At 37.3% G+C, this 27,312-nt stretch overlaps 1 protein-coding gene across 1 annotated transcript in view; it reads left to right on the top strand.

Annotated features, from left to right (window-relative positions):
• Positions 1–27,312, top strand: part of MED13L (mediator complex subunit 13L) — a 187,022-nt gene that overhangs the window by 80,918 nt on the left and 78,792 nt on the right. The window contains exons 3-4 of the mRNA XM_065646184.1: positions 4,587–4,671; positions 8,195–8,278. Of these exons, the coding sequence (XP_065502256.1) occupies positions 4,587–4,671; positions 8,195–8,278 (169 nt within the window). The remainder of the gene's footprint in view (positions 1–4,586; positions 4,672–8,194; positions 8,279–27,312) is intronic.

Here is a 27,312-nt window from a genome sequence, read left to right as displayed (position 1 = left end):
AAAAAAGCCCCCAAGCCAACTAAGCTGCTCATTAATGTATGTTTAAATTATAAATTTCCAGTGTAAATCTAAATTACTGTAGTTGCCTTTAATTCTTTTAACATCCAATCTGCAAGGATAAACTTAAAAATCAGCACAAATGTTCTATTCATTTTTCGAATCTTTGAAAACAAAATGACAACAAACATTAAAAAACTTTACATGCAAAGGCTACCAATTAATTCCCGTTCTGTATGGAGAGCAGCAGTGAGATTTAGCACCTCTGTCGTAATCCATTTTGATAAGTGTCAAATACACCTTTTTTCTTTTTTGATTTTTTCTGTTAATAATATCTTGGCAATGAGACAATAAAAATTATTTTCTCTGTGAAAGATTTTGCAATTGAAAACCACTGCATTATATTATTTTTCAGGTGTTATAACCAAAAGATTTTTTTTACCTTATTCCTATACGCACTTTGTCGTTGAGTAACGGTAATACGCAGGTGCTTGGCTGTAACAGTAACTTTTATTTTTACTACACAGTGCCCTGTCAGCTTATACTGGGTTATTTTTTGCCATTTTATCTGTTAAAACATTGCTTTGGTGTTTTATTAAGTTTCCATGAAAATTTTAATGACTGTTTATATTTTCACTTTCTTAAATCTTACAGCTTGAAACAATAATGCCTTTTCAGATAAATTGATAGAATATTCCTGTACAAAACTGGCTGTCTCAAGTCTTTTTTTCTCTTTTGAAAGATACTGAAAATGTCACACTTCTTTTTGTATCTATACGCTTCTTTGATGCTCTCTATCTCCACTGGATTTAAAGAGTGTATACTGAGAATGCTATACTAAGGGCAGTTAGGTGGGTTATCTCAACTAAGCAGTTTATAGAATTATAGTTGATGGCAGAGCTGATGTGAGCTTGCTGCCTTGATTTTTTTCCAAGAATCCATATTTTTAAAGATGGAGTATTAATAGACTTAGTTGTATATTTTAAAAGGTGATTTCATTACAAAAAAAATCCCAACAACAACAAACCCTCAAAACACAAACAAACAAAACCACAACATAAATAGTAGTTGCTTGTTTTGCTGAGGAATGTAGTGGTAAAGTTATCCCAGTGTTGCAGTGAGAAGGAGATGAAGTAAATGCTACTCCCAGTTGTCATCCTTGACTACTCTAGAATGTACACATGCTTAGATGATGTAGTATATATACAGAGATATATGTACAAAGGTAGAGAGAGATATAGATGTCTGTCTCTATAAATCTTTCACAGTAGAGGGTCAGTAGATCTGCCAGATGACACAAGTGAGGAGGAGCTGGGACTCCTGGAGGTCACCCAGTCTGACATCCTATTCACCATGGGACTGGGGCAAACCAGGGAGGGGATTAGTGGTGGCTTTGTCTCCCCAGATCCTGGCAAGTGGTTACCCACAGTCTGGTCCCATCTGCTTTGCTGCCTCCCCAAAACTGTTGCCTGCTCTTTGATTTCCATGGAGGAAAAAATAGTTACCTGCTCTGTCATACTCTTTATCTTACTCAGGATCAATCTTTACTAGATTCTTGCCCTAGAAGGTTTGTGTGGGTTGTTTTTTTTTCCTTATTTTTTCTTTTGTTGTTGTTATATAGTGTCAAATTTGTTGCCTCTGAAGAGAAATATTTCAACTAGAGTAACAAAACATAGTTTTGGGACAGGATAGAGGTGCTCGGTGTAGGTCTGTTCCTGACCCTGTGCAGCACTCGCTTCCTGTTCACTGTGAGCCTGAACACGCTGTCGGGCAGCACCCAAAGGCTGACGAGGGCTTGAGTTGAAAGTGTTCGGTGTTAAAAGCATTACAAATCTTTGTGTAAACAGAGAGAGAACAACAATTATTTCCTATGCTTCAATCTTCTGTGAGGAATTTAAAATTTAAAATATTCTCAAAAATCTAAAACCTAGTTACGTTGTTACTTTGCAATTTAGAGGGATAGTCTGATCTCTAGTGTTTTGCCAAGTTTTACTGGTCACCATTTGCGTCTTGAAGTTGGAACTTGCTCCAGTTACTTAAGCTCTTTTCTTTCGGAGACTGGATCAGGAAGCCAAAGAGCAGAGAGGAAGTGAAATGTTATAGTTCTCATTTTTTTTTCTCCCCGCTTTTACTGCAACAGGCATAACTACATACTCTCAATTGTGAGATGAACATTTTTAGTAGGATAAAGAAGTATTAGAGCTAATTACAGTAAGTATAGTGCATTAATATATTGGGAATCAAGGGAATAATTTATTATAGGAAAATGTTACGTAGATGTAATTTGGAAAATTAGAATATTTAATATTGATACCACTTCTCCTTTCCCTTGTCCCACTCGGTTGCTGTTAGTTTGTGTGTCACACCAGTCCTGGGGAGAGGGGTCTCAGTTTGAGGAACAGGATGGAGTCGCCCAAAGAGGAGCTGTGCCAGTCACAGCCAAGCAGGCTGACAGAATACAGGTAATGTCCAGTACCTAAAGAATTTGGTATTCAAATTATCCCAGCTCTGCAAAATATTACCATCTAAACAGTGTAAACAGTATATTGCTCTGATCTTATTCCTTCTGGAGTCAGTGGCAAAGTTCTACTTGCAGAAAATAGTTTTGAGAGATGATACAAGCTGTTTGTGGGTCGCATTAGTTTGCTGTGCATACTGGGGGATAAGCGGTGTGTTTTGATTGAGAACATCAGAACTGGCTGTACAATCATGGACTAGATTCTCATCTCTCCCATTTTGCATGAAATCCTCGCTGCAGGGGCAGTGCTGGCTTTTGGCACAGATGCGCTGATGGGATTAGGTTGAAACTTGAGCCCAGCGCCAGGTAACAATGAATTTCTTTTGGCTTTTACAAATTCTGCCTATTTCATGCCACTGTCTAAAAATTTTGAATTTTTATTTAAATATGGAGTTTTCATGGAGGTGAACTCAGGTGTGATCGCTCTCGTACTGTAGTATGTAACTCTTTAGATATTTTAGAATTGAGTAGTTTTGAAGTGCAAGACTGGACCAGTCTCACAGTTGTTTAGGCTGTGGTAGTTCTGAACTATATAGAATTTATACATCAATGGTTCTGCAAATGCATGCAGATTCTGAAGTTTCTGAAGAACACTCTTTTAAACACGAAATGTGAGGCCATGCGAAGTTCTATCTAGTAAACAGCTGTGGTGCATTACGTACTCAGTGTCAGTAGGGTTTTGCAAGCATTAAAGGGCGTTTAATGGTTTTACAAGGAAAGAGATTTGGCTCGTGCTTGTGCCCAAAAGCCTTTTCATTCTTCTGAGAAAGGATCTGTGCTATTCCATAAGGTGATTTACGTACTAAAGGCCTGGCTTCTTCATTCTCTAAGAGGAGAAGGGACTCTGTTACCAGTATTAGCATATCACAACATCACACGTTCAAAAAATGTGCTACTTCTTGTTTGAGGTTGTATGACTTAGGGTTACTGGGAGAAGCAGCAGAATAACGAACAATGCTGGGCTTTGAGGCTTTGAAGCTGAATACTACTGGCAATATTAGTATTTTTCATACAGCAGAAACCCCTCAGAAGCTTTACTTTAAACATGAGCATAAACTATGCTTAGATAACAATCTCTGCATGAGAGACATGCTGTTGGAAGGTTTTATCCTTTAAATTGGCCAAGGAGGGGTGTGAAGTATTTGGTTCTTACCATGCTGTAGAATTTTATGTTTGCATTTCTAAAGATCTGCAGAGTATTGTTAAATTGAAATGACCCAACTCAGGCAATTAACAAGTTCATAACAAAGTTACTTAATCATCTTGTTTTACTCTGCAGCTGAGATAAAATCTTATTCAGCCAGAAGATGCAGAATCTGGTACAGGTGTACAAAAAATGGTTTTACTCTTTGTACTTTTAGCATCCAAAAGCAGTAGAATAAGGACAGCGGGTGTTTTTGAGGTTTGCGTATCCTTCAGATACTCATTCAGGTGGCTGTTTCATTGTAAGAGATCAATCAATTCCTATTTATTTATTTATTTAACTTTCGAAAATCTCCGCAGTTCGGTACAGAGTTTACAGGTTTTATTTTGAAATAAAAAACTGCTGTGTATTGAATACATTTGCTGTGTATTGCAATAGTTGAAGTCAGTACGATGGGGGAGTTTAACTTGAGTGTGGCACTGAGAGTTCAGGAGGGTTTAACGTTTCAGTTATGTAAATTGATTTCACACCTGCAATGATTCACTTTGTTTCTTCATTGTCTGCATCTGCAGTTAAGGCCTAAAGGATCTCTCAGCAGTCATGACAAAGAAGGATCATTAATTCCTCAGCCCCTTGCTTTAATATTGAATATTATGAACAAATGTGTTTGCTTTTATACTTTTGTGGGTTTTATTTATTTATTATATCAAAGTTGGTGTTTTCAGAAACTGAAGATTAAAGCTACTTTGGCAATGTAGGTAATAGTTGAAACGTTTCAGGAAACATGCTGCTGTTGAAAAGTAAAGCTTGTTGGACTTATGTATAAATGTTTGCATTTCTCTATGCTAAGCATGTTGACATTTCATGTTTTATGTAAATGTTTGTGTTTCCCTATTCTGAGCATGTTGTCATTTTTTGGTTTTGTAGTGGTAGAAGAAGGATTGTGGGAGAATGGACTTTCCTATGAGTGTAGGACCCTGCTCTTCAAAGCAATTCATAATCTTCTGGAAAGGTAAGAAAAACCGTTGCCCTCAAATATTTCACTTTCATATTTAAAACGGTGTAGGTTATCTACAGACCATTTATATTACTATTGATCTGAAAACACATTTTTCTAGAGGTAGAACTTGAGTGCAAGAGACACAGGATAAAGAGGGATCTCATAAGTCCTTGACTCTGGTAATGTAACAGAAAAATGTTGTGCAGACTGATTAAAATGCCCATACAAATAATAATGTCAATATATATTTCTGCTTGCATTCTTGTTGGGGAGCTGTTTTGAAAGAATAGGGGGAAAAAAAAGTTTTTACCATTTTGAAATGTTTACAGAGAATAATTGTACATGACCCTCAACCCTTTTGATGTGGTACGTATCTTAACAGAGAACTTTAAAAGATCTTAACTCTCTTCTTCCAATAGTCCCTTTTACATGCGTGTTACGATTTGTCTAAATATGTGCACAGTATTTAGGGTGAAATTTAACAGCTCCTGGCTCTGACAGGCCTAATGTATCCTGGCATTGCTTGCTTTCATCTCGATCACACACACATATATATATATATACACACACATACATATATATAGATGACTTGTCTACAAAGTTATTCCGTGCTTGGTTAATATACTTATGGTTTTTCTTCTTAATCCAGCTATTTTAAGCTTACTGAGGATTACCTTGTTATTAGGCCTTCAGTGTATGACCTGGTATCTTGGACTATTGCATTTTATTCCTTCTGTTACTGCAGTTCTTCAGGTCATCATCCTCTTGTGTTGTATTTCACTTCTTCTTTTTACAAATTTGGAGATCTCAGAAGTCCTCTAATGAAATGGTTGTCAAGGTGACTTAGGGCGATGGTTTACCCAGTATCTGTCCGATTAGTTACCTCACTTCTGCAGTTTTGTAAATGAGTTTAAGTTATACACTTTTGGGTTTTTTGTTGTTGTTTCTGGCCATACTAAATCTTAAAGCATAAGTATTTCATTTATAATAATAGCAGTAAGCGTGTAGACTTTAGTAAGAATAGAAATAACACTTTGATTTTTAAAGACCTGTTTTATCCTGTGTTTAGAAAAAGCTTGATTAATAAGAAAGAAGTCTTGAGTTTCTTCTGGATCTTATCAGAAAGTGACAGGGCTCTTGCCCATGCTTGAAGTTTCGTGGAGGTTTTTTTTTGTTATTTCTCAGTTGGTGAGGGACAGATTTTCTTCTTTCGGAAACCTCCTGTGCCCACCAAGGTGTAAATTCGTCAGCAGGGCGGGTTGGTGGCTGTGGGTAATTTGGCTGGTACAGGGGGAGCAGCTGTGAGGAGCCTCAGAACCGGTTCCAGCCGGCTCAGTCACACAGGTTTCCCGCCAGCTGGAGGAGCTCGCCCCACCTCAGCTCTGCTCCTAGAACACCTGAGGAGATAACACTCAAAATGTTACGGTATTCCTTCATAATCATTAACGTGCCCTTGTCAGGTCATTGTTTTTCATAGAAAAATCAGAAATATGAGAGGTCGCGTGACAGTGAAATGCTGTTAACGGCTTAGGAAGAAAATCTCACTCAGCCTTAACTAGAGAAATGAGCCAAAGTTCACAGTATTTGATGTCCTTATTTCATGCAATTAAATAACTGCTTTGAAGTGTATGCTCACTTGGGGTTTTATGACCAGCCTGTTTTTTTTACGCAAGTTACAGCTTACTGTTAAAGACGAGGAAAGACGGAGTGCTTATACAGCAAAACCACTGCAGTGCTGTCGTTAATTGTCCACTCAGCCCCATCTTTGACACCCACGCTTCTGCAATGGTGTCTCCCATTCCATATGGGGTTATACCTTAAATAACCCGTCATTTAGTTTAGCATGTGAGGGTTGGCTGATTTTTCTGGGAAAGCAGCATTAGTTTGAGGCAGTTAAACCTGCCATTGTCAGACATAATGCTGTGGCATTAAGGTGTGTGTGTGACGGAGCAGAGTTTGTTATATTTTTTGCTAGTACAGATTATTTTCTTTAGGGATCTGACGTAAACTTCACAGACTTCCTTTTGTTTGCATAAAGTACACTGACAGACTTTCTCTGATACCAAATATTTCCTAGGGAAACAGTTGCTGAAATGTGGTGTGGTGTTGGTTTTTTTTTCCCAGTAGCACAAGTGCAGTGTCTTTAGATCTCTGCTGGTTCAGTTTAAGATATTGGTATATTCGACTGGGCTGGATTCTTTGTGCTTCGAGAAAGTGCTGCTAGAATTTTCCTCAGCCTAACTTCAACTTTGGACAACCCAGCCAAGTTTATACAGAAGAATTAAATTAGGAGCATACTAATATCTGCATGGTCTGTTCTCCATTTCCTATCTCTGTCTTCTGTGCATGCTTTTGAAGTATAAGTATAGATCACACAGCTTTGTTAAAAGTCGCAGAAAGTACTTTCCCAGAAGGTTGTGTGCATGTTGGGTTTTTTGTTGTTTGGTTTTGTTTGTTCTTTTGTTTTGGCTAATCTCTAGTGACTCCCTTAGAAATAAACTATTGGAAAACGTTGAAGAATGGAGAAGTGTAGTTCTTCCATCTAGACAAAGAAATAGTGATTAGCTGTGAATTGTATAGGGAAAGCTCATATATTGCTCATGATCGTAAATAAGCCACTAGCAACGAATGACCAGTTTTTCAGAATTTTCGAAACATATTTACCTTACTGAAAAATATTCCTTCACAACAGATTTCTGTATGTGATCCCTTGGGCAGTGTATTCAAGTGCATGTTTAATGGATGAAGCAAACTTCAATTGTGCTGGCCTATTGCTGGTGTGATTCATCTGTACAGGTGGACTTAAAAAGTCATCAAGCACTCCTTAACTTGTCAGCCTAAATTGGTTATTGATCACTTTTCATCCTCACCATTTTTTTTAAAGCCACAGAATATACAGTTTCCATAAAGAAATTGTGCACTTCTGAAGGGACCACAGAAAATAGGTAACTTGCTGCTCTAAATTTAGTGATGTGGGAGTATGTTGGCGTGAGGTTTTCTGAGAGAGGAAACTGAAGTTACAGAAGTTTCAACACCTGAAATGGTGCTGTGATCATGTGAAGGGAAAATGGTTCATTGTTAATATTTGGTTAATACGATTTCCCCTCATTCATATATTATACTATACCATTTACATGCCACAAATACAGGAATGCATGTTCTTTATCATGAAGTCTGAGAGAAACTGTAAGAAAAGAATAAGTGCTATGAATTGTCTTTGGAGGAGTCTGAAAAACAGGATGGTGGATCATTCAGCTAGAAGAGTAGGGTGAAGCAGAAAAGATTCTGTCAGAGCTGAAAGTGCATATGTGAAGCTCAGTATCAGTGACAGCGTCATGAGACTGGGCAGCGATTCTCTGTGACTAGTGTGGGAAAATAGGAAGTGGCAAAGTTCCGTGGAATCCAAAAGCTACAAAGTTGATTTCACTGTTACGGAAATTCAACTCCATAATCCCTTAGATTTACTGTCTTCAACAACTGCTTTTAATTGCATTTTAGGATGTAACTAGTAATTGTTGCTGTAATTATTTTCTAGATGCTTGATGGATAAAAACTTTGTGAGAATTGGAAAATGGTTTGTAAGACCCTATGACAAGGATGAGAAGCCTGTTAATAAAAGGTAAGGAGATCTATATATCAAGTATTGTTCCTGTCAGTGTTGTATATTATATGATTATAATTTCATCCTGCATTTTGGTAGTTCTTCCACTTATTTTACCATGTAACAAGTGAAAACACAGACACTATTTGTTCACTTTAGTAATACATAGAAAACAATTAAATAATTTTTCAGGTCTTGTTGTGATAATTTAAGTTAAGAAGGTGAGGTTGCTGTTTAGCCCCGCAGAATGTCACATTTTTTTATATCTTTTGAATAGCATCTGCCTCTTTCTCACATTACACTACAGAATTCCAGGTAGTTGTAACAAATAATTTGAATTTCTGGACACTTGACCCCAGCCTGACATTTTAAGCAGTAAAATTAGTGTATAGATTTACTTATTTATTTGCTTTAAAGATGCCAGCCTTGATACACAGCTTTCACTGATGAGGCAGGCTGACGGGTCAGACCTGTATGTTTGATTAATGCACTCCTCTTACAGCAAGATAAGCATGGAAAAGGGCTCCCTATCTCCTTGCTCATTGCTGTTTCCTCTCCTAGCTCTAAAGGTTACAATGTTCTCAGATCTTCTGGTGCTTGCATTTATAGCCTTCCGCTAAACAAGTTCTGTCAAAAATAATCTGAGTTAAGCTGAAACACAGATTTTCTAACGGGAATCATTTTGACAGAACTGGGTTAGGAAGTGACTAAACATGCAGTTATGCTGGGAGATTGGAAGGTAATGAGCAAGTGGAGATGAAGTGGGGTGGCAACTTCTTCATCCCGCGCAGCTACAGTCACAACAGTGTGTCTGCTGGCAGCTGTAGGTACAGGTGGATATCATTCTGTAGATCATACACACCTTCTCCCTCTTGTCTCTTTATCTCACTGCATCGTCTTACAACAGAAGTGTCTTACCTCTGTTACGGTGTAGTGCTATGAACCGTTGGCTTTGTTGTGTAACCGACTTTGTGTTTAACCAGGTGCTTCCAGACAGCAGGGTTTATTTAAGACATAATGCAGTAATTGAATGTGGATTTGTTTCCTTTCTAAAAACAGAAAACATGGGGCTACCTCTTCTGTTTACTATGTCCTCTTTGTAGCTAAGTAGACTTATACCGTGTGTGCAACCTTTGATTTCACATCGTTCTAATGGTAAGAAGCCATTGTAAGGTCCAGGTTTTTCTGTACCTTTCTCTGTCCTGGCTCTGTGTAACCACCGTCCTCCCTTGTGTTTCTTCTGCTGCTTTTCTGATCACTCCAAGATCTGGTTTAGTTTTCTGGAAGATAAATTCCTTAAAGTGACATAAGAAGTGGTGTCTTTTCCAGCTTCTGGAAAAGGGAGACAGCTAATTTCAGCAAAAGCTATTTGTTTTATCAACTTTACTGCAGCCTTAGTGCTCAGGCTAAATGTATTTATGAGTCTCGTGTCTGTTGCTGGTGTATATCAATTTAATAGCCGAAGCATCTGATACAGTAGATGGTGTCTGTCAAAACCAGCAGCAGCACTGGCATGGAAGGTATCATTACTTTAGAATTCTGGCAGATTAGTAGGTCCTGTGTCTTATTTACATGTGTGTAACTCTGACTCACTTGTACAGTCAGGTGATCTGTAGGGGATAATTACATTTATAAATATATGTACACTGTGCATATAAATATGTCTGGTCTGGAACATGCTACAAAAAATGAATTCATGTTGAACTTCAATTGTATTTGAAGTATAACTGTATAGAAAATTCTAGAGAATTTTAGGGTTGAAGAGAAAAGTCTTGATTTGAAAGAGATAATGTTGTTGTTTGGTTGGTTGGTTTGGGGTTTTTTTGTGTGTGTGTTTTTTTTTTTTTTTTTAATAAAGTACTTGTCACTATAGATCCTATGGATATACCCCATTTTTAAAGCGTTTATTTAGCAATAATAACTGAGGCCTAATTTGAGATAGGTTTTGTATTGTTTCAGGTTGTTAATTTTTCTACTATAAACGTATCATTGGAGTTAACTGGTTTTACTGAAAGGTGGTAGTAAAGTCTGTAAAAGTTGACAGGAGTCAACTGTGGGACAGTAGCAGCAGATAGTAGGAGGCTTTGAGGACTAATTTGTCCAGACACTTTTTATTTAATCTCTTAAGCTTGCTTTCTCAGTACAGCACAAAAAGCTGTCTTTACACAAAATGATTCACGTTAATTCCATATAAATTCTTTCTGAAACACTTGCTCCAAGTAGCCACTTGCTGTACATAAAGCAATAAGAAGCAGTCATAGGAAGAAGAGGCCAGCTGAGAGTGTTATGGTATTTTAGCACTGTGGGTAATACCTTTGTAACCCAAAATAGTGGTATTTAAAAAAAAACCAAAACAAAACAGATAAACCCATGCTAATGTATAAAACACTAGAAATGAGTTGCATGTGTGTACAGTGGTTAGGTTGAAGCCTGGGAACAGGTAATCTCTGTTGAAAATGCATGTGCTATTCTACTTGCACGGGGAAAGCCATGGATAGATAGGTCTATAGAGATATACATACCCCCTGAATGGAGAAAAACTGAGCAGGTGTCATTCAGGTAAAGAAATACAGATCACTCCAAAGTCCGCTTTTTTACTTGTACTTATGGCAAAGTTAACCATCTTCCATTTCTGACATCCCGAGTTACTTATTTTCAGGAATATACTGAAGAGTCTTGGACTGGGAATAAATAAACAGGGAAGGAGTTAAACTTATGTGGCTGGTTTTCAAGGAGTAAATTCATTCAGGACCTGTGATTTTTGTGAATGGCATGAAAGGAGGAGGGCAGCGAGGTCTGTGATTTTAGAATGAAGTCAAAGATGAAGTGGAGCATGGCAGTGGCCGTGACCTAGTTAGTCTGAGAACAACAGATGACCTTCCCGGGCAGTATTGGTAACAATATGCAGGATGAGCTTTTGTGGTCTCTTCAGGAGGGATGAGGGAACAGCAGAGGCAGTTGCAGATGGATCCGTACACGGTTTTGTTTTGCTTACAGTGCAAACCAGATATTTTCGACAGGAAATTTAGGGCAGAACTTGTGGGTTTTCTTTCCCAAGTATTATTGGGTTTTTTGGTATCTTAGTATTATGTGTCACTTACTAAATAATTCTTCATGTTTTATTGTCTGTTCTACAGCAGTGTGTGTCTAAAATACGGTTCTACACTACTGCTGGAAAATGGCAATCTTGCTTATGTATTGACACAACTTCTTAGAGGAGATAGATCACTGTGTTTGGAGTTTACAGAATTTGCGTGACACAAAGCATTGATAGTGCTTTCCACTGTGTGGTGAAAATTCATCTTCACAGTCTATTCAGAATGACTTTCCAAGTTTCGTACAGGGTTTTTGGGTTTCATAAAGCACTGTCATGTTAAACCAAAATGTTAAACATCTTACTGACAAATTTATGACCATCTCATGCAAGAATCTTAGCTAATTATTTTAGTGGTTGTTTTCTTGGTGTGTAGTAGGAAATTAGGGAAAAAAAGCCAATTTGTTCTGAACTGTATGAGCAACATAAGTTAAGCTAGTTTTAATTTGCTTAACTTTAAAGAATGTGCAAAAACCAAAAAAAGTTTCTTTTTGTCACTTAGGTAACTAAGCCTAAATAATGGGTCATACCCTCTTCCAAAAGTCTGTTAGGTTTTTATAGGCTTTAGAAAAAAAGTTTCCATCAATGAAATATTTTCAAGTAGAGTTCGTTTCTTTTTGTTACTAGGTAAGAAGGCTGAAGCACAGGAGTAGTATTTAGATAGTCACTTTGCACTCAGTGCGCTTGAAACAGTGCAGGGTCAAGAGTGGAATTACAGCTAGGTTGCAATGAAATATAGTTCTTTAATTTCAGTCTCAAAGAGATTTCTGTTGATGTTACCGTCCTGTAAGACATTTGATCATGACAACCTCATGTGATGCTGATAGAATATGGAAATTTCTGAGTTATGAGTGCATGGACTGAATTTTAATCAATACAGTATCCTAAGCATTCTCATGGCAGCTCTCCTCTCTTAGATCTAATGCATTAAATTTTACCACTGTAATAGAGTTCAGTCAGTACATCCATATCCAGTTTTGCTCGGTAGCTGTGTTTGTTTCTTTGTAAGCATCAAAATCGGGCATTAATCAGTGCCATCCAAAGCTGAAGACTGCAGACACTTTAAGCACTGCCTCCTCTTTGAGATCTGGAAATCGTTGTTGCCTTCAGTTTCCTGGGAACAATCACAGGACTTGTCCAAGGAATATCTCGTTCAGTGATACCAAAATTGACATTCAGCATTGTTGCAAGCAACGTTGCAAGCTGTGTCCGCTGTCTGCCATGCTAGGGCCTCCTGTCAGTCAGTATCTACATCTGAAAACATCCGATTTAGTGAGCCTTAGAGAAAACCAGCAGTGCTGTGCCAGGAGGAACTGGAAACCAGTGGCACCAGTGCCTGGCTGAGGCTGGAGCACCTTGTCCGAACCTGATGCGGAGATTTGGTCCCAGCACACGGCGTTACAGAAATAGTGTCTTTTGGCAAATAGTATTAAGGTGTTTCATTAAATGATGTCATAATTCAGTAAAAGCATGGTGAAACAAGTTTAAGTGATCTAGTTAAATTTTTAATAAGATATTAATTCCTCAGCTGAGAAATGGTAGCTGATTGATTGTGCACATACAGTTCACTGCAATCCAGTGAGAGTGTCTCAATGTAAAACTGGTGGTTTTTATTTTCATGAATTTGAGAAAAATAATCAATTTAAATGGTTTTAATTCTGGACATTTCTGTGCTTGTACAATAAATTAAAGCTATATCTTAAAAAATGTCAGTACTGTCATCATACGCGTTTCTTGAAAATGGTGTATAGCGATGCTATAGTAACATACACGTACAGCGTTGCCAACCAACACCATCATAAATGAGGAAAGATTAGGAAGGAAAATGATAATCAATCTGATTTTATTTTAAATAATGTGCACTAATTCCGAACTTGTCAGTAAATGTGATAGAAATACTGAGTAATAAGAGATACTGTGTATTCTTCAATAATTCTTCTTACCTTTCTTGTAAAAATAAGCTTTTTTATTTCATTGAAGGGGCTTAGTTCCCAGACAGTTTTTTTCATATTTTTGAGGTTTAAATTTTGAGATGTTATGTTTATCTTGAAGTTTCTTCTCAATCTTACTGATGGTTTCACTAAAACATACACCAAGCTAGTGTATTATACCTGTGTGGGTTTGTTTGTTTGCTTGTTTTTTAATTGGTAATCTTGTGTGTGCTAAAGCTTACCTTGTGTGTGCTATTTCTTACCTACTCTGACATAGTGTACCCAATGGAAGACAGTTTCATTAACGTTTTAGCAGAAGGAATAGATATAAAATACTGATTATAAAATAAGTGTTTTCACATGCAAAAGCTGGTGTCATTGATATCAGTATGCTTCTATTTTAAAGTAATTTTTAATATAGTTATATTCTAGTATATTAATCTAATACCATTAATAAATGTATTTTTATGTTTTACAGAAGACAGTAAAACATTATTAGTAACTTTGGGTTACTTAAATATACTATTAAGATTGTTTGGGGAAGTGCTATTCAAGCACTACCATTTTAATTACTATTATCTATTGTGGATATATGCTACTGGTAGCCTTGGGTTATTTTGTGTCATATTCCAAAAATCTTATATGTAAAAATTCTTGATTCAAAGTGTTAGCACACTGTGCAAGAAAAAAACATTCTGAACTGAAGCTCTTAATGTTCGTGCGCTTTATTACCCAACTAACTTTCTAGAGAAGCTATAAATTAGGGAGTGTTCTGTATTCAATTGTCTGTTTGTAATTTAATAATGAAAATAATAAAACAGTATTTCCTAAAAGATGGTAAGAACTCTCCCAGAGCACGTTGTAAAATTTTCATTGGCTTTATTAAATTTATGACCCAGTTAGCATTACCTCTGCACAGCTCTCCATGGTGGTGTGTAACTACAGCCGGTATTTGTTGCTCATGTCCTTCAGTCAGTGAGGCTGGCAGGTAGACTGGCAGTTCTGGAGCAACTCCCACTGCCCGCTGCTTTCTTCGTGGTAATCACCCAACCTTTGCATCTTCCTTTCCTGGTCTAAGAGCATTAAAAAGACAGTGGCAAAGCAAGCCCAGGCACAGATTCTTGAGATTCCTTAACTCTTGCCAATCAAGGTAAAGTCCTGGGAACAACAGGAGGACTCCCTTTAGGGGACACGGTATGTGTCACTGGAGCAGTGCTTGTAGAGTGCTGCATGCACCCACTGCAGCTCATTCAAATGATGCTCTGGAGTATCCTACACAGCTGTTTGCTGAATGCGTGGAACTGAGCCAGACAGCTAAGGTAAAACACACAGGATGTTCTTAGGCGTTCCACTGGTTCTCCAGTTCTGAGATATTTTGTATTTTGTCGATAGACATGAGTTTGAAATTCCGTCTTTGCAAGTATACCCTTGTCTTGATAGCAAGGGTTATATTCTTGCCGTCACCTCTTTGCATGGCTGCAGCGCTGTCTTAAAACGGGACTGCTGCTAATGAAAGTTATTGTGGTATTTGCACTGTGTGGTGTGCAGTGCCTGCGTGTCGCTGGCAGTCACAGCGTAGATTGTGGGTCCCTGATTTCATAGAGAAATTCCAAAATGTGGGCAGGATGATATGAGGCAGGAGGGTGTGAAGCAGAATTGGCAAAGGTCGATGATCTGATGTTGCAGAGTCTTGTTTATAATGTTTATAAATATATAAAGGGTGAGTGTCACGAGGATGGAGCCAGGCTCTTCAGGGTGACAACCAATATTAGGACAAGGGGTAATGGGTTCAGACTGGAACACAAGAGATTCCACTTAAATATGAGAAGAAACTTCTTCACAGTGAGGGTAACAGAGCACTGGAACAGGCTGCCCAGGGAGGTTGTGGAGTCTCCTTCCCTGCAGACATTCCAACCCGCCTGGACACCTTCCTGTGTAACCTCATCTGGGTGTTCCTGCTCCGGCGGGGGGATTGGACTGGATGATCTTTTGAGGTCCCATCCAATCCCTAACATTCTGTGATTCTGTGAAAATGATGTTTGGCACCTAGGGAGCTTCTAACACAGAAACAAGATACTACTGACCAGCATCTACTAGTTTGAAGTGAATTGTTAGCAGAATTCTTATCCCTTTCTGTCTTGAAAGGAAAATACCGTCTGGGCCGCTGCCTTTAAAGGTGGCCTGTTATCCTGGGCTGTACGTGACCCAGTAGAAATATTGAAGGTACTATCAGAGTATCATGGAACTCCCACAGGTTTGATTTTAGTGAGGTGCCTGAGATTCTGGATTGCCTCTTTATGATATACTCTGAATCCATCTATTTTCAGCATATGTTTATAACCACCATTTCCTTGTGGGATTTTGAGGAAGCTGGGATCCACTGGGTGTGTCTGTCAGGTTATGTGTGTTTCCATGTGCAGCCAGCTACACAGTTCTGGTCACCTCTTTCACCGTTTTGGGGGATATGGTGGCATACACTTAGCTTATAATGCACATCAGTTATCTCTAGAATTTGGAAGTTAAGGATCTTTTTACTGATTTAATGAATGTAAATGAACAAATTTTGTAAAACCTCTTGTGGTTATTATTTCCTGGCAACATTTATTGTATATACGAGTGTTTACATACATAAGGTTATGGGAACGCCTACGTATATTTCAAATATTTGCATTATTTAATGTAATTGAGATACTGAATTATGTTTCATCCTTTTGTAACTTTTTTCAAATATAGTTATTTAATTGGTTGAAATATTTTGGACTAGGGGTATAGAAATGTCAAGTAGTTCAAGAAAATCAGAGCTGCATATTTCTGTGGTCTGTTACTTTTTCTTTTTTTGTGCCTTATTTTTATTTATGTAGTTTAGAAGTGACTTAATATCTTCATTAAGTGTTTCTAGATACACTTGTGTCAGACACTTGAACTTCAATAATTATATATGAAGCCTGGCTTAATCAGGACTTGGTGACCAATTAGTGAAGCCCCACTAATGTTTAAGCTCCTTTTCTCATTATACACTCACTATTGGCACTGTATATAAAGGATAAACTAAGTGCCCCTGATGTGCTGTTAATTAGGTTTGTCAGGACTCCCAGTTGCACTGTCTGCCAAGCACAAGTGTTGTCACTTACTGTATCAGTAATGAACTGACTTAAGGGCTTTTGTAGATATTTAGAGGGCCTTAGTTTTGAGTACTTAAATCTGTTGCAACTATAATTGTAGTTAGAGCTGCTCTGCTCTGCTTGCTGTGCTGCAAGAACCGCCACAAACAGGAGATATTGGCTTTCTTGAATTTCTGAAAATCAAGATGGATTTTGTGATTAAACTGATTTAAAATCCATCTAGGCAGCATGTTGTCTTTTCAGTTCTGCAAAAACAGCACCACTATAGCATTTGTTTTCAGTCCAGTTCAGAAGTAAATACACTTCCTCGTATTCCCACATAAAATAGGTGCCTAAAGCCAAAAAATTCGTCAATCTCTCTCTGAAAACAGGAGAGAACTTCAGTTGAAAGCAATTCCATTCAATTATTTCAGTCAACAATAATATATTTTTCATTTATTTTTGTGACACTATTATACCTCTTTAAAATAACTTAATCTTGAAATACAACTTTGCTCCAGAACAGAGTTATCTAGGTCAGTTACTCTGAAACTGTTTTCTGAGACTTACGTTCACTTAAAAAATGTTTGCTAGCCCTTATTTTTCTGAAGGCTGGGACTAAAATGGAATTGTACTGCGATATGTTTGATTAGGTTTTTTTTTTCCCCTTTTAGCCAGTATAGAACCATTTCATTCTTGGTTAATTTGTCTGCTAGTACACCTTCAAGCATTAATGCCATTTTTGCGATCTTGTTCATTTTAACTGGTTGAAATCATGATTTCGGACTCTCTTGTCTCCTTTCCATCCTTCAAATCTTTATTTTATTTCCCAGCCTTTGTCTTCCTCCCAGTTAGGTTTGGTTGTGTGTACCTGTAGTGAGCTCTCTTGGATGTCAGCTATAGCAGGTATTACGCCAGCACAGTGTTCTGTGCATCCCAGTAGTCTGTAGAACAAGTATGTTAAAATATTGCAAAATAATGTCATCTTTGTGCAATACCACACTAAATATCCGTTACACGTTGTGCAATCAGGTTTCTTGTTTAAGAAATCATCTGATGATGTGGTATAAATTGACTATTCTGTGACTGACATAACAAAATGTTACAGAAATGCTTATTTTTAAAAGATAATTGTCTGGAATCATTCATAAAGTTGAAGAGAAAGTCTGCTTAGTCTTTGAATGCATTTAATGTTTTGGCTTACTAAGTTTTCAGATTTGGGATAATAACACACTTTTAAAATAGCTTGTCTTTGGTATCACTGCTAGTTTAGAATACAGGAAACTTGAATGAACACTTGGTGTGTTGTCTATCATCTAAATAAGGCTACACAAACCATTTCTTCTGTATAGGACTAGTAATATAAATAAGCCTATGTTCTTCCTTTTAATAATGAACTGGTGAGCTGTAGACTATCTGTTTCAGGAATAAGATGAACATTATAGAAGACCGATCTGCTGATGTACAATAATTACGGAGTGGATACATCTTAAAATATATCATTGTTAATGAACTCTGGTAGCTTCAATTTACTTGGCAACTGAGTAAAGCAAAATAAGTTCTGAAGTATGGCTCCAGTCCATTGTTGAAAGTACAGAGGTAAAGCTCACTGAGGCTTTCAAGTTACTTCTTCCCACCTTTCTCCCTCCTGTTGGCTTCTGAGGGCTCATTCTTTTTACCTGCATAATCACTGTAACCAAACTGTTCTGAGCTCAGTAATATTTGTTTGTAAAACTGTCTAGAGCAGGAGGAGCTGTAGTTAGAGCAGTTACATTTAGTGGTACAAACTGGATAAAGTTTCATTAATAAACAGCCACTGGTTGTTATTCTTTCTCTGAGCGCAATATAGCGAGTAGTACTGACTGGTGACTAGGCTTTTTGTCTTTGAAAAATCTCATGTTGGAAAAAGTCTGGCTTTTTGCTTGAAAAAAATGAGACAGTATGACACAGGGAAGATGAGGTTCTGGCAACAGACGTGATCAGTAGCCTGTATAGGTCCCTCAAACTAGAGATTTTTGGGATGAATTGTTGAGGAATTTTGCCCTATGTGGGCAAAACCTCAAAACAAACCCTCCTGTTCTGCTCGGAGTTGTACAGTAAGTACATCTTGTTCCTTTAGTCTTGTTCCTTTAGTTTTATGTGGTCTAAGCCTGAGGCGGGTGAAGAGTGTGTGAGGAGCAGGTCGTTTCTCAATCACCAGTGCTGGGAAACATTCAAGTCCTCTTAGTTTGACAGAGAAGTGACTTTATATGCTCTGAGTGTATGCACTTACGAAATTGAGAAATCCTGGACAAGTGAGCAAACACTGGATAAAATTCTGAGAAAGAAAACTGGAGCCATTTGCTGTGTTTGTGTCTGAGCTGACTAGTTTAACTCTAGGTTGGATACATCCACTTGTATGGCTCTCTTGCTTCTGATTTAAGATTATAGGCAGTCCTCTTTCATACTGTCAGTCATAGCAGATGTCATATTTATGTTACATTTTCTTTCTGAAAAATCAATAAACATTAAAAAAAAAATCCTGTAATAAATCAGACAACATTTAGTCTCTCTAGACTTTACCCTGATAGTAAAGCTGAGACTGAGTAATTACTAAGGAGTAGACCTTTTTTTCCAAGTGCCCAGCAAAGAGCTCATCTCTTTGAGTTTTGACAAACTAATGTTCTTTACCAAAAATATGCTTCATACTGCCATCTGCTGACATCGTGTTTTGTCATTGCAACAGGGGATGACATCGTGGCTTACCTCTGTGGTAAAACGTGGTCCAAACTGCTTCGTTATGATTATACCTCTGCAGATTTGCCGTTATGCTACTTGGATGTGGATACTGTTCTTCAGGATTTTAAGTTCTACTTTTGGATTAGCATCTGTCAGTTACAAAGAGTTTACATTACATAGAAAAAAGGCACTTGAAATCCTGAAACTATGTGTAGAATTACTTCGGTCAATATATTGGTCAGGGTTCATCTATCCAGGGAGTTGCAGATGACGTACACTCTGATCTCACATCACTCATGTGGCGATGCCTTTTGGTCCTTGGTGGGCTATAAGAAAGAAAACAGTAATTCCTCACGCTTTGTTGGGTTTGGGAATGTCTATGTGAACCTCTTCTGTGTGTGACTTTCAAGGTGTTTTCTTCCTACATGAGTGGACTTCGCCCTTTTCTCTCCACTCTTGGCTTGTTGTTCTAGTTTTCTGTGGATTTTGAAGAACCAGTTCAGATTCGGACTGAAGAGCAGTTTCGTTAAGGTATATTGCGTAATAATGACCATCTTTAAGTTCAGAAGTGCATTACTGGATACCAGAATATTTGGGAAAACTGAAGCTTGCATGGAGAAAAATTGCACTCCCTTGATTTTCTTTTTTTCTCAGTCTGAATGTCATGGTGACAATTTTCCTTTTACAATTTCCTCCTCAAGGCGGGGGGGAGACATTTCACGAGAAGTGGGAGCTGGCGCCTTGTAGGTCGCAAGGAGAATCATTCAAGGACTTCTCAGGATTCATAACATGGGAGAGTGAGAGACGAATCCTAATGGCCACTGATGACACTTGTGACAGGACTTGTAGGAGAAGAATCTTAGAAGGACAAAGTGGTAATTCATAGGTAGTTTAGGTTTCCCACCAGAGAAGGGAATTTCCTGTCGTCTTTGAAGAGAGCAAGCTGCAAAAATTATTTTGAGGGATCTCAATCTCTTTTTAATCTCTTTACGTTACCAGCTGTTAAAGACATGGGAACTGCAAGTGTTTTTTGGATGATTATATCAGTACATTGAATGATATAGTTTCCATCTGTTGAGTAGAAAGCTGATGGAGAAAATCTGAAGGAAGAACATCAAAATATTTTTTTTCCTTGTTGAGGGATCCAACAGTCTAATTTATGGAATTGGATGTCTAATGTATGGAACTTTTTACTAGTCTTAACATTATGTAGAAACACGCCTGTGTGCACACACAGTTTTGCTTAAACCGCATTTATAGTCGGATGGTTTGAAGAACAGTTTCCTAGCACAGGGACGTATAGTGAAATTATTTACTGTCCCACCCAAACCTTAGAAAAAGATTTAATTTAGGAAGGAGCAGAAGTGTTGCCTGAAGTGTTTCAGGTCCTGTCTACTTTGGACACAGCCGTGAGAGAGATGCGGCATTCAATCAAGTGAGATAAAAGCAGTGTAATATAGTCACTCCGGATGTTTCGGGAAGCTGTCTGCTATTATGTGCTTCTAGTTTCTTAAAAAGAAATATACCCAGATACTCTTCTTAAATAATCCCTTAAAGTAGAAATTGTCTCCAGCAGTGGTCAAAAGTGGAACAGCTTAGGGAAAACTGTAAGGTCATGCCAAGAATACAGTTATTTTTCTGTACACTCGGTCAGCTTCCTGCTGGTTTTGGCAACACAACTTGACATATTTTTGTGTTTAACAACTGTTGATGAATTTTTCTTTTGTGAGTTTAATTGAGTTTGAACCCACACAGAATTTCAGCATGCACAAATACTTGTTGGTAATTAATACCATAGCTCATCTGTGCAATGGGCGGAAAAATGTTCAGAGTTTTTTGTTTTAATTTTTTCCTACATTGGTGTGGTGTTAGGCCTTTTGCTTCCTGTACGAAGGAGAGAATGTAACTGTCGATAACCTTTCTCTCTCAATCCTTTTGAGTTTCGTACACATCTGCTCTCTCCCTGGGCAGTTAATCTCCTTCACAACAGACACTCCTTATTGTACTTAGCTGTTCTTCATGATTTTCCTTACGTTTCTTGTTACCTCCTTGTGTATCTCTCATGTCTACTGTCATTCCTTTAGATTCAGGAGATTCAGAATGGCACCTGCTTTTATATGAATACTTTGTGGTTTTCTGGGCTACTGCAATTATATCTTCTGTTTGCTCTGCATCCATTTCCAAATTCTGAATATTTTTGTGGTTTTAGGTTTTTCTCTGATTTTTTTTTTTCTTCTTTCGGACCTGAGGTATCTCTGTAGAAAAGTTTACAATAGATTCAAGAACTTCTTTCCTGGCCAGTAATATCTTGTTCAAAGCCAGAATCCCTAAGAAATATTTATGTATACGTATAAATTCTGTCCTGTACATTTTCTGTGCATTTATCTATATCGAGTTTAATTTGTGTGTTTTGTTTTGTTTCCCCTCCCATGCATTCACTAACTCTTGTGAAGTTGTACTGCAGTTCTTTGTCTTGAGTTCTGGGTTTTTCACATTTTTTCAGTATCGTAGTAGTAGCAGAATTTGTTATCATGCTGTTCTCCCTTTTCTTCTAATTCTCATTATTTAGCCTTAATAATTGTGACGTTTCTTCTAAATGCAAAGTTAAGTCAAGGACTGTCTCAATACTGTGAAGAAATCAAAGGAGGCTAAGTGATCTCTGGAGAGGTACTTAAGTAGCTGTAGTGTTTGTATAAATGAGAGAACTAAATGAACTAATCAAAGAAAGCTGAAGCAATGTATAAACTACTGCACAGACCTGTTTAATACAGTTTAATCCAAACATGCAGGACCTTTATTGTATCAATCAGAGAAACTGATAGAGAAATAAACATCTTACTGATGGAAGTTACCATAGAAGAAGCTATTCTAAATGAAGGAATTAAATATTATTAAAAAAAAAATCTACTAGCCAATGAGTTTAATGATCCACTCCCTCACTCTGTGCACAACATTTTAATGTTATTTAGAGGAGATAACACTAATACTCTTAATGGGATTAAATCTCCTCTTACAGAGGATGTTTTTTAATGTCTACTAAAGTATGCGGTATAGCAGGATTTTCTGTTGTCCTTCGTTTCTTAAGGCCACTGTTCTTACAGAAACATGAATGTTCACATACACTGGTAATTTCCGCTGTGTCCTAATTTTCCCTTCGTGTAGCACTTATCTTTAAAGATTCATTTTGGAGGAAAATGACTAGTTCAAGAGTGTAAAAAGAAAAATCTATTAATCTTCCAAATTTGAGTGACTGTTTTGTGTGAGTGGAGGTGATTTACTTTCAGTTGAAAAATAAACTAGTCAATTCTTTTATAATATGCTGTCATAACAGAGATCTAGGAGTAAGAGTGTTAGTTTGGTGACTTTTGTCTTGTTCAAGTTGAAAACTCTAAACTGCTGTTTTGAGATTGGACTGAATTTGTTTTCTGGCATGTTTTTTGTGATATTTCTTTTGATTATGTATTTATTTTTAAGAACAGCTTCATATACTGCAGGTTTCTCATTCATGTGGTATTACAGAAAAATTCAACTCTCCTGGAGAGCAGATGGATCGATTAAACTCTTCACCAAACCTCCATACTTATTTTAGAATCTATATCTGGTACAGTACAATTACCGGCAACAAAAAATTAAAAATAGCATTGCTTTATTTTAGCCTGTCATAATGCCTTTCTGCTTTCTGACAGGAAGGCTTATAGTACTTAGATGTTTGTAAGACCTGTCTACTGCTTGGAAGTGTGTTGGTTTTTATCCCACTCCCTGTTTTGTCGTGGACTGCTTTAATAAAGCTGAGCACACAGTTTCCTTGGTGCAAAACTCAAGAGATTACAGCAAAATACTTGGCTTTTACCGCCTTTAGAGCCAGGGGGATATTGTTCATTCTTCACTGTATCATGTTACAAGAGGTTTGGAGATACAGTTGTTTTACACTTGAAAAATTTCAGAGTTCTTTTAAGAGGGTTAAGCATTACTCTTTAAGTGACCGAGTTTATAATTTGAAGAAATAATCTGGACCAAACTATTTTAAAAATATCAATGTTTTCTATAAATGCTAATAAACAATTAAAATCACAGTTGAAATCAAGTCCTTACGCCGTTGGCAAAGTTACAGTATTTTCAGCTGTCTTTACACTTTACAGATGCGTACTTTGCTGAAATTCCACTACTTTGTTTTGAAAAATACTAAGCCGACTTTATTGATGTGATTTTACTGTTAAACTTTTAAATATTGTTACTTTTTATAAAGGTCTCTATAAAGGCCAGTCAAATTATTTTTTACATATTGCGTTGGTAGCCTATTAAAGCAGATAAATGGATTAAAGCAGTTTGTAGCAAAAAGTACACTGGGAATGTAAACATACATAAAGCAAGAAAAAGACATGGTTAGTTATAAACACAAAACAACTAGAAGGTCAGAGAGAGTCTGCCTGTTTTATTAAACAGTCAGATGACACTGAAATAATATCAATGCCATCATGCCGATAGCAAGTAGATCACCAACTGCACTGTGTAAAACTCAACGCTCTTCAACTATTCCTAAATCTGTAAAATAATTTTTCACTGCAGTTAAAGATCTTGAGAAACTTGTTTTTGGAGGCGATTAATAGCATCTATGTGACTTAATATGCAGGTAGCTACTTGTAGGGTTTTCAGACATGCTTAGGCGCCTACTTCATGTTTCTTTCAGTTGGAGTTGGGCATTAATTGTTTAAGATCCTGCTTGGTGTCTTTTTCTGTCTAACAGCAAATAATTGCCTTTAAAATCTAACTCCAGAGTTAGCTGGTGATGTAAGTCCAGTGTTCAGAAGTAAAGAACATCGAATCCAACTGAGGGCTTGTGAACTTTAGTATTTTAAATACCTGTGTGTTTTTTGAAAAAGGACTTAAACTTTTTTTGAAAGTTTTATATGAAAGCTTTAATTTTGTCACTCCTGTTAGCTTTCTCTCGCAGCTTCTCAGGCAATTTCTGTTAAATGAGGAAGGCTTTTCCAGCTTTTTGAGCAACGGAAATAGATATTTGTTAAAATTTTTAGTTGTGGATAGAATTATTTAACTTTGCATTCGTATGGTTGTGTGCGCATATGTGCACATAATCTAAAAATACAATTGTTGTGCACGAGGTTTCTGTCAGCATGCTAGAGAGTAGAGCTCAGGAGCAAAACCCCTGAGCTGCCACACTGCTCTTCCTGACGTTCTTTGTTTTGAAACAATTCTGGAGCATCTGTCATTGTTTCACACAATTTCCTGTAAAGCTGCCTGTGGCAGTTGCACTCATTCTTTATTACCCAAGGGCTTCGCTAGCTATAAAATAATGTATCTGACTACCTAATAGCCTAATATTCAACCTTCCCTGGAGAAGTGGGAGCGGAAAGCTGTTTTTTACTTTCTTTTTTCCTGACCATGCAAACCTGACCCTATCTGAGAAGCTTTTATCTGTATTATCAATGGAGAAGAAGGGAATTCCTATGATAATGGCTTCTCTAGCTACTAGATGGCCCCTTCCATGTACCAAAGAATGGCACAAACCAAATTATATTAAAATTCTGCCTTAATACAGATGACACATCTGTATGTAATTATCTTTTAAACAGCCCTTTGTTTTTTTGCTTTGTTTGTCTATTATTTTAGAGGCCACTTATACTGAAACTGTAAAAAGAGTAGAAGAATATGATGCCTACAGATGCTTAGGCTGCTTGTAGGAGCATTACGGCATATTCACACACATTACATCTCTGTACATATTTATAGATAGATAAGTGTTGCCACTGTTCTTTTTAACTAGATTTTTTGGTGAGGAGAACAATTTTCAGATATTTATAGTGAAAAACTGAAATGCATATACAGAGCTGCTTTTCTCTTGTAGTTGTATAAATGAATACTTTTTTCTATAGAATTTTTTCTATAAAAACCTACATAACAGCAGTTAGAATTAGTTTAAATTCCCTAGCCAAATGGTATTGCTTGAAGATCAGAATGTGTTAAACACTTCACTATTAGTTAGTTTAGCATGTGAACAGTTCCATTTGGATAACTTATAAAATGTTGTAAAGGTATGTTTGAAGAAATAAATTACACTTGTGTGTTGGTGCTGGAAAACCCCAACCATGGACCTGCTCTACCTGTATGCTCTTTAACTCGATGTTATTAAAAACAAACAAACCCCAAACACTACAAAAAAAACTGTCCTAAAAAATTAAAAATCATGGAGCAAAGGGATACTTAACCACTGTTTAGTTCATTTTCTTTCAAATGAGTTACTTGCAAATAAAATAATGTCGGTGTAGGTAGGCTTCATGAGTAGTGAAAAGTGAGAGAGAAACTGATGGGAATGACGATCAGGAAAGACAGTTTGTGGATGAATTTCTCAGGGTTTGCATAGACTCGATATACATCTGTATTGTAGAAGGCAAAAGTGCAGTGTATTCTGAACTAAGGTAAATGATGAGATGAGAAATGCATTTTTGAATGTTTCAGTTACAGCATCATGTAAAAAGTATTGTATGTGATGCATGCCGGGTTTAATATTAATAGTACTCTGACTCCTTCATCTGCAGTTTGATTACTTCTAGTCATTATTTAAAAAACACTTGAGCCACACATAATTTCAGAATATCACATTCCATTGAAGCCATTGTAACCACGTGATTGTTTAAAGTTATGTCCTTACTTCCTTGTCTGGCTGCATTAGGATACAGTCTTCATTTGTACATTCCAAACTCATGAGAAGCTTCAAAGAGATTCTTTTCCCAGCCAAGCAGCCTGCCAGTGATACTTCAGCTTTCTGAGCTGGATGTGGAATGGAAGTCTCCATTTTAAATTGAGAAACGCTTTTGGACTGCGTCCTAAAGTAGGTATTAGCTATGTTTGGAATAGAAGATTGTGTGATACATTGTAAAGGCTTAACTAGCATATAAGCTGCCTAATTCACTTCTGGACTTTCCACTTGCAAAGCAGTTCAGCAATCCCGAGCGTCTGTTAATAAAACCCCTCGGTATGTACGAACACATGTAAAACAGGCATCGTGTATTCATGTTACATATTCATGTTACACTATCTTATGCTAGATACTTATTATTCATATGTTTTGTCATGAATTCATTAATTGTATACCAGTCATGTACCTACACAATATTAAAACTTTCCCAAGGGGACATTAGGTTCCAAAGTATGCTGTATGTTTGGCTGTATTTACTCACAGGCTCCTTCTTCCCCCTTCCCTGTATGACCTTTAGCTATTGCACAGGTGATGATTTGAGGCTGGTAATATATGAGCCTATCTATCTATCTATCTATCTATCTATCTATCTATCTGTGTGTTTTGAAATATCATGATCTCATCATCACTGGTGTGTTATTTCTTTTTTTTGGTGTTGTGGTACTATTTTTTCTGGCAGAATGCACACAGTATAGCTTGCATTGCAAGAAGCACTTCAAAAATGTAGTCGTATTTTTAGGAGCTTAGTTTTAGATGTGAATTTTGTGGCCAAGTAACTCGTCATTTAAATAAGCATTTAGATTTTTGTTTACCACTTACTCTGACCTAGTCTTCGTAGTAGATAGTAGCATTTTAAGAATATTAGCAATCTTTTTGATTAAAATTTTGCCTTTCAACAGCAGCATTATGAAAACATTTGCTAATGGTCGAAAAATGTTAGCTGAGCTGTTCCACCCAGGCCATTTTAATATTGGGGGAGTGTTTGTTGTTGAAAGTAAGAAAGGAATGCAGGTAGGCTGAGTCTTTTCCAAGGAAACAAATTATTCTAATGCAGGCTTCATGTTTTATATCTGCGTCTTCAAAAGCAGGTATACCTACAGTATCATTTTGTGACTTGTCAAAATCGCATTGTGCCAGGCTAGTCACTTAAAACACCTCGCCATTGAAGTGCGAAGAAACACAAGAGAAACAACTGAGGCAACGTAAGAAAAATGTGATACAGGATTGACTTCCATAGTAGACTGAAATTTGACCATAATAACACTTGCTAGGATCACCTATGTAATAATTTACCCATAGATGTTAAGCTGCAAACTGAAAGACAAATGATACAGGCTGGCAAAATGAACAAGGAGACGGCAAAATTACCATGGACTTCATTGTCTTTTTGCGCTGTGTAGGACACTCTCTAGCCTTTATTAACTCACTCGTGATAGTTCTAATAGCTCACCCTGTGCAGCCCCAGCCCTGTGAAATCCTGCTGCACTGGCTGG

The sequence above is a fragment of the Caloenas nicobarica genome, chromosome 16, assembly GCF_036013445.1.
Source record: "Caloenas nicobarica isolate bCalNic1 chromosome 16, bCalNic1.hap1, whole genome shotgun sequence".
In the NCBI taxonomy this organism is placed as follows: domain Eukaryota; kingdom Metazoa; phylum Chordata; class Aves; order Columbiformes; family Columbidae; genus Caloenas; species Caloenas nicobarica.
Note: the sequence above shows the minus strand (reverse complement) of the source record. Positions and strands in the feature narration are given on the sequence as shown.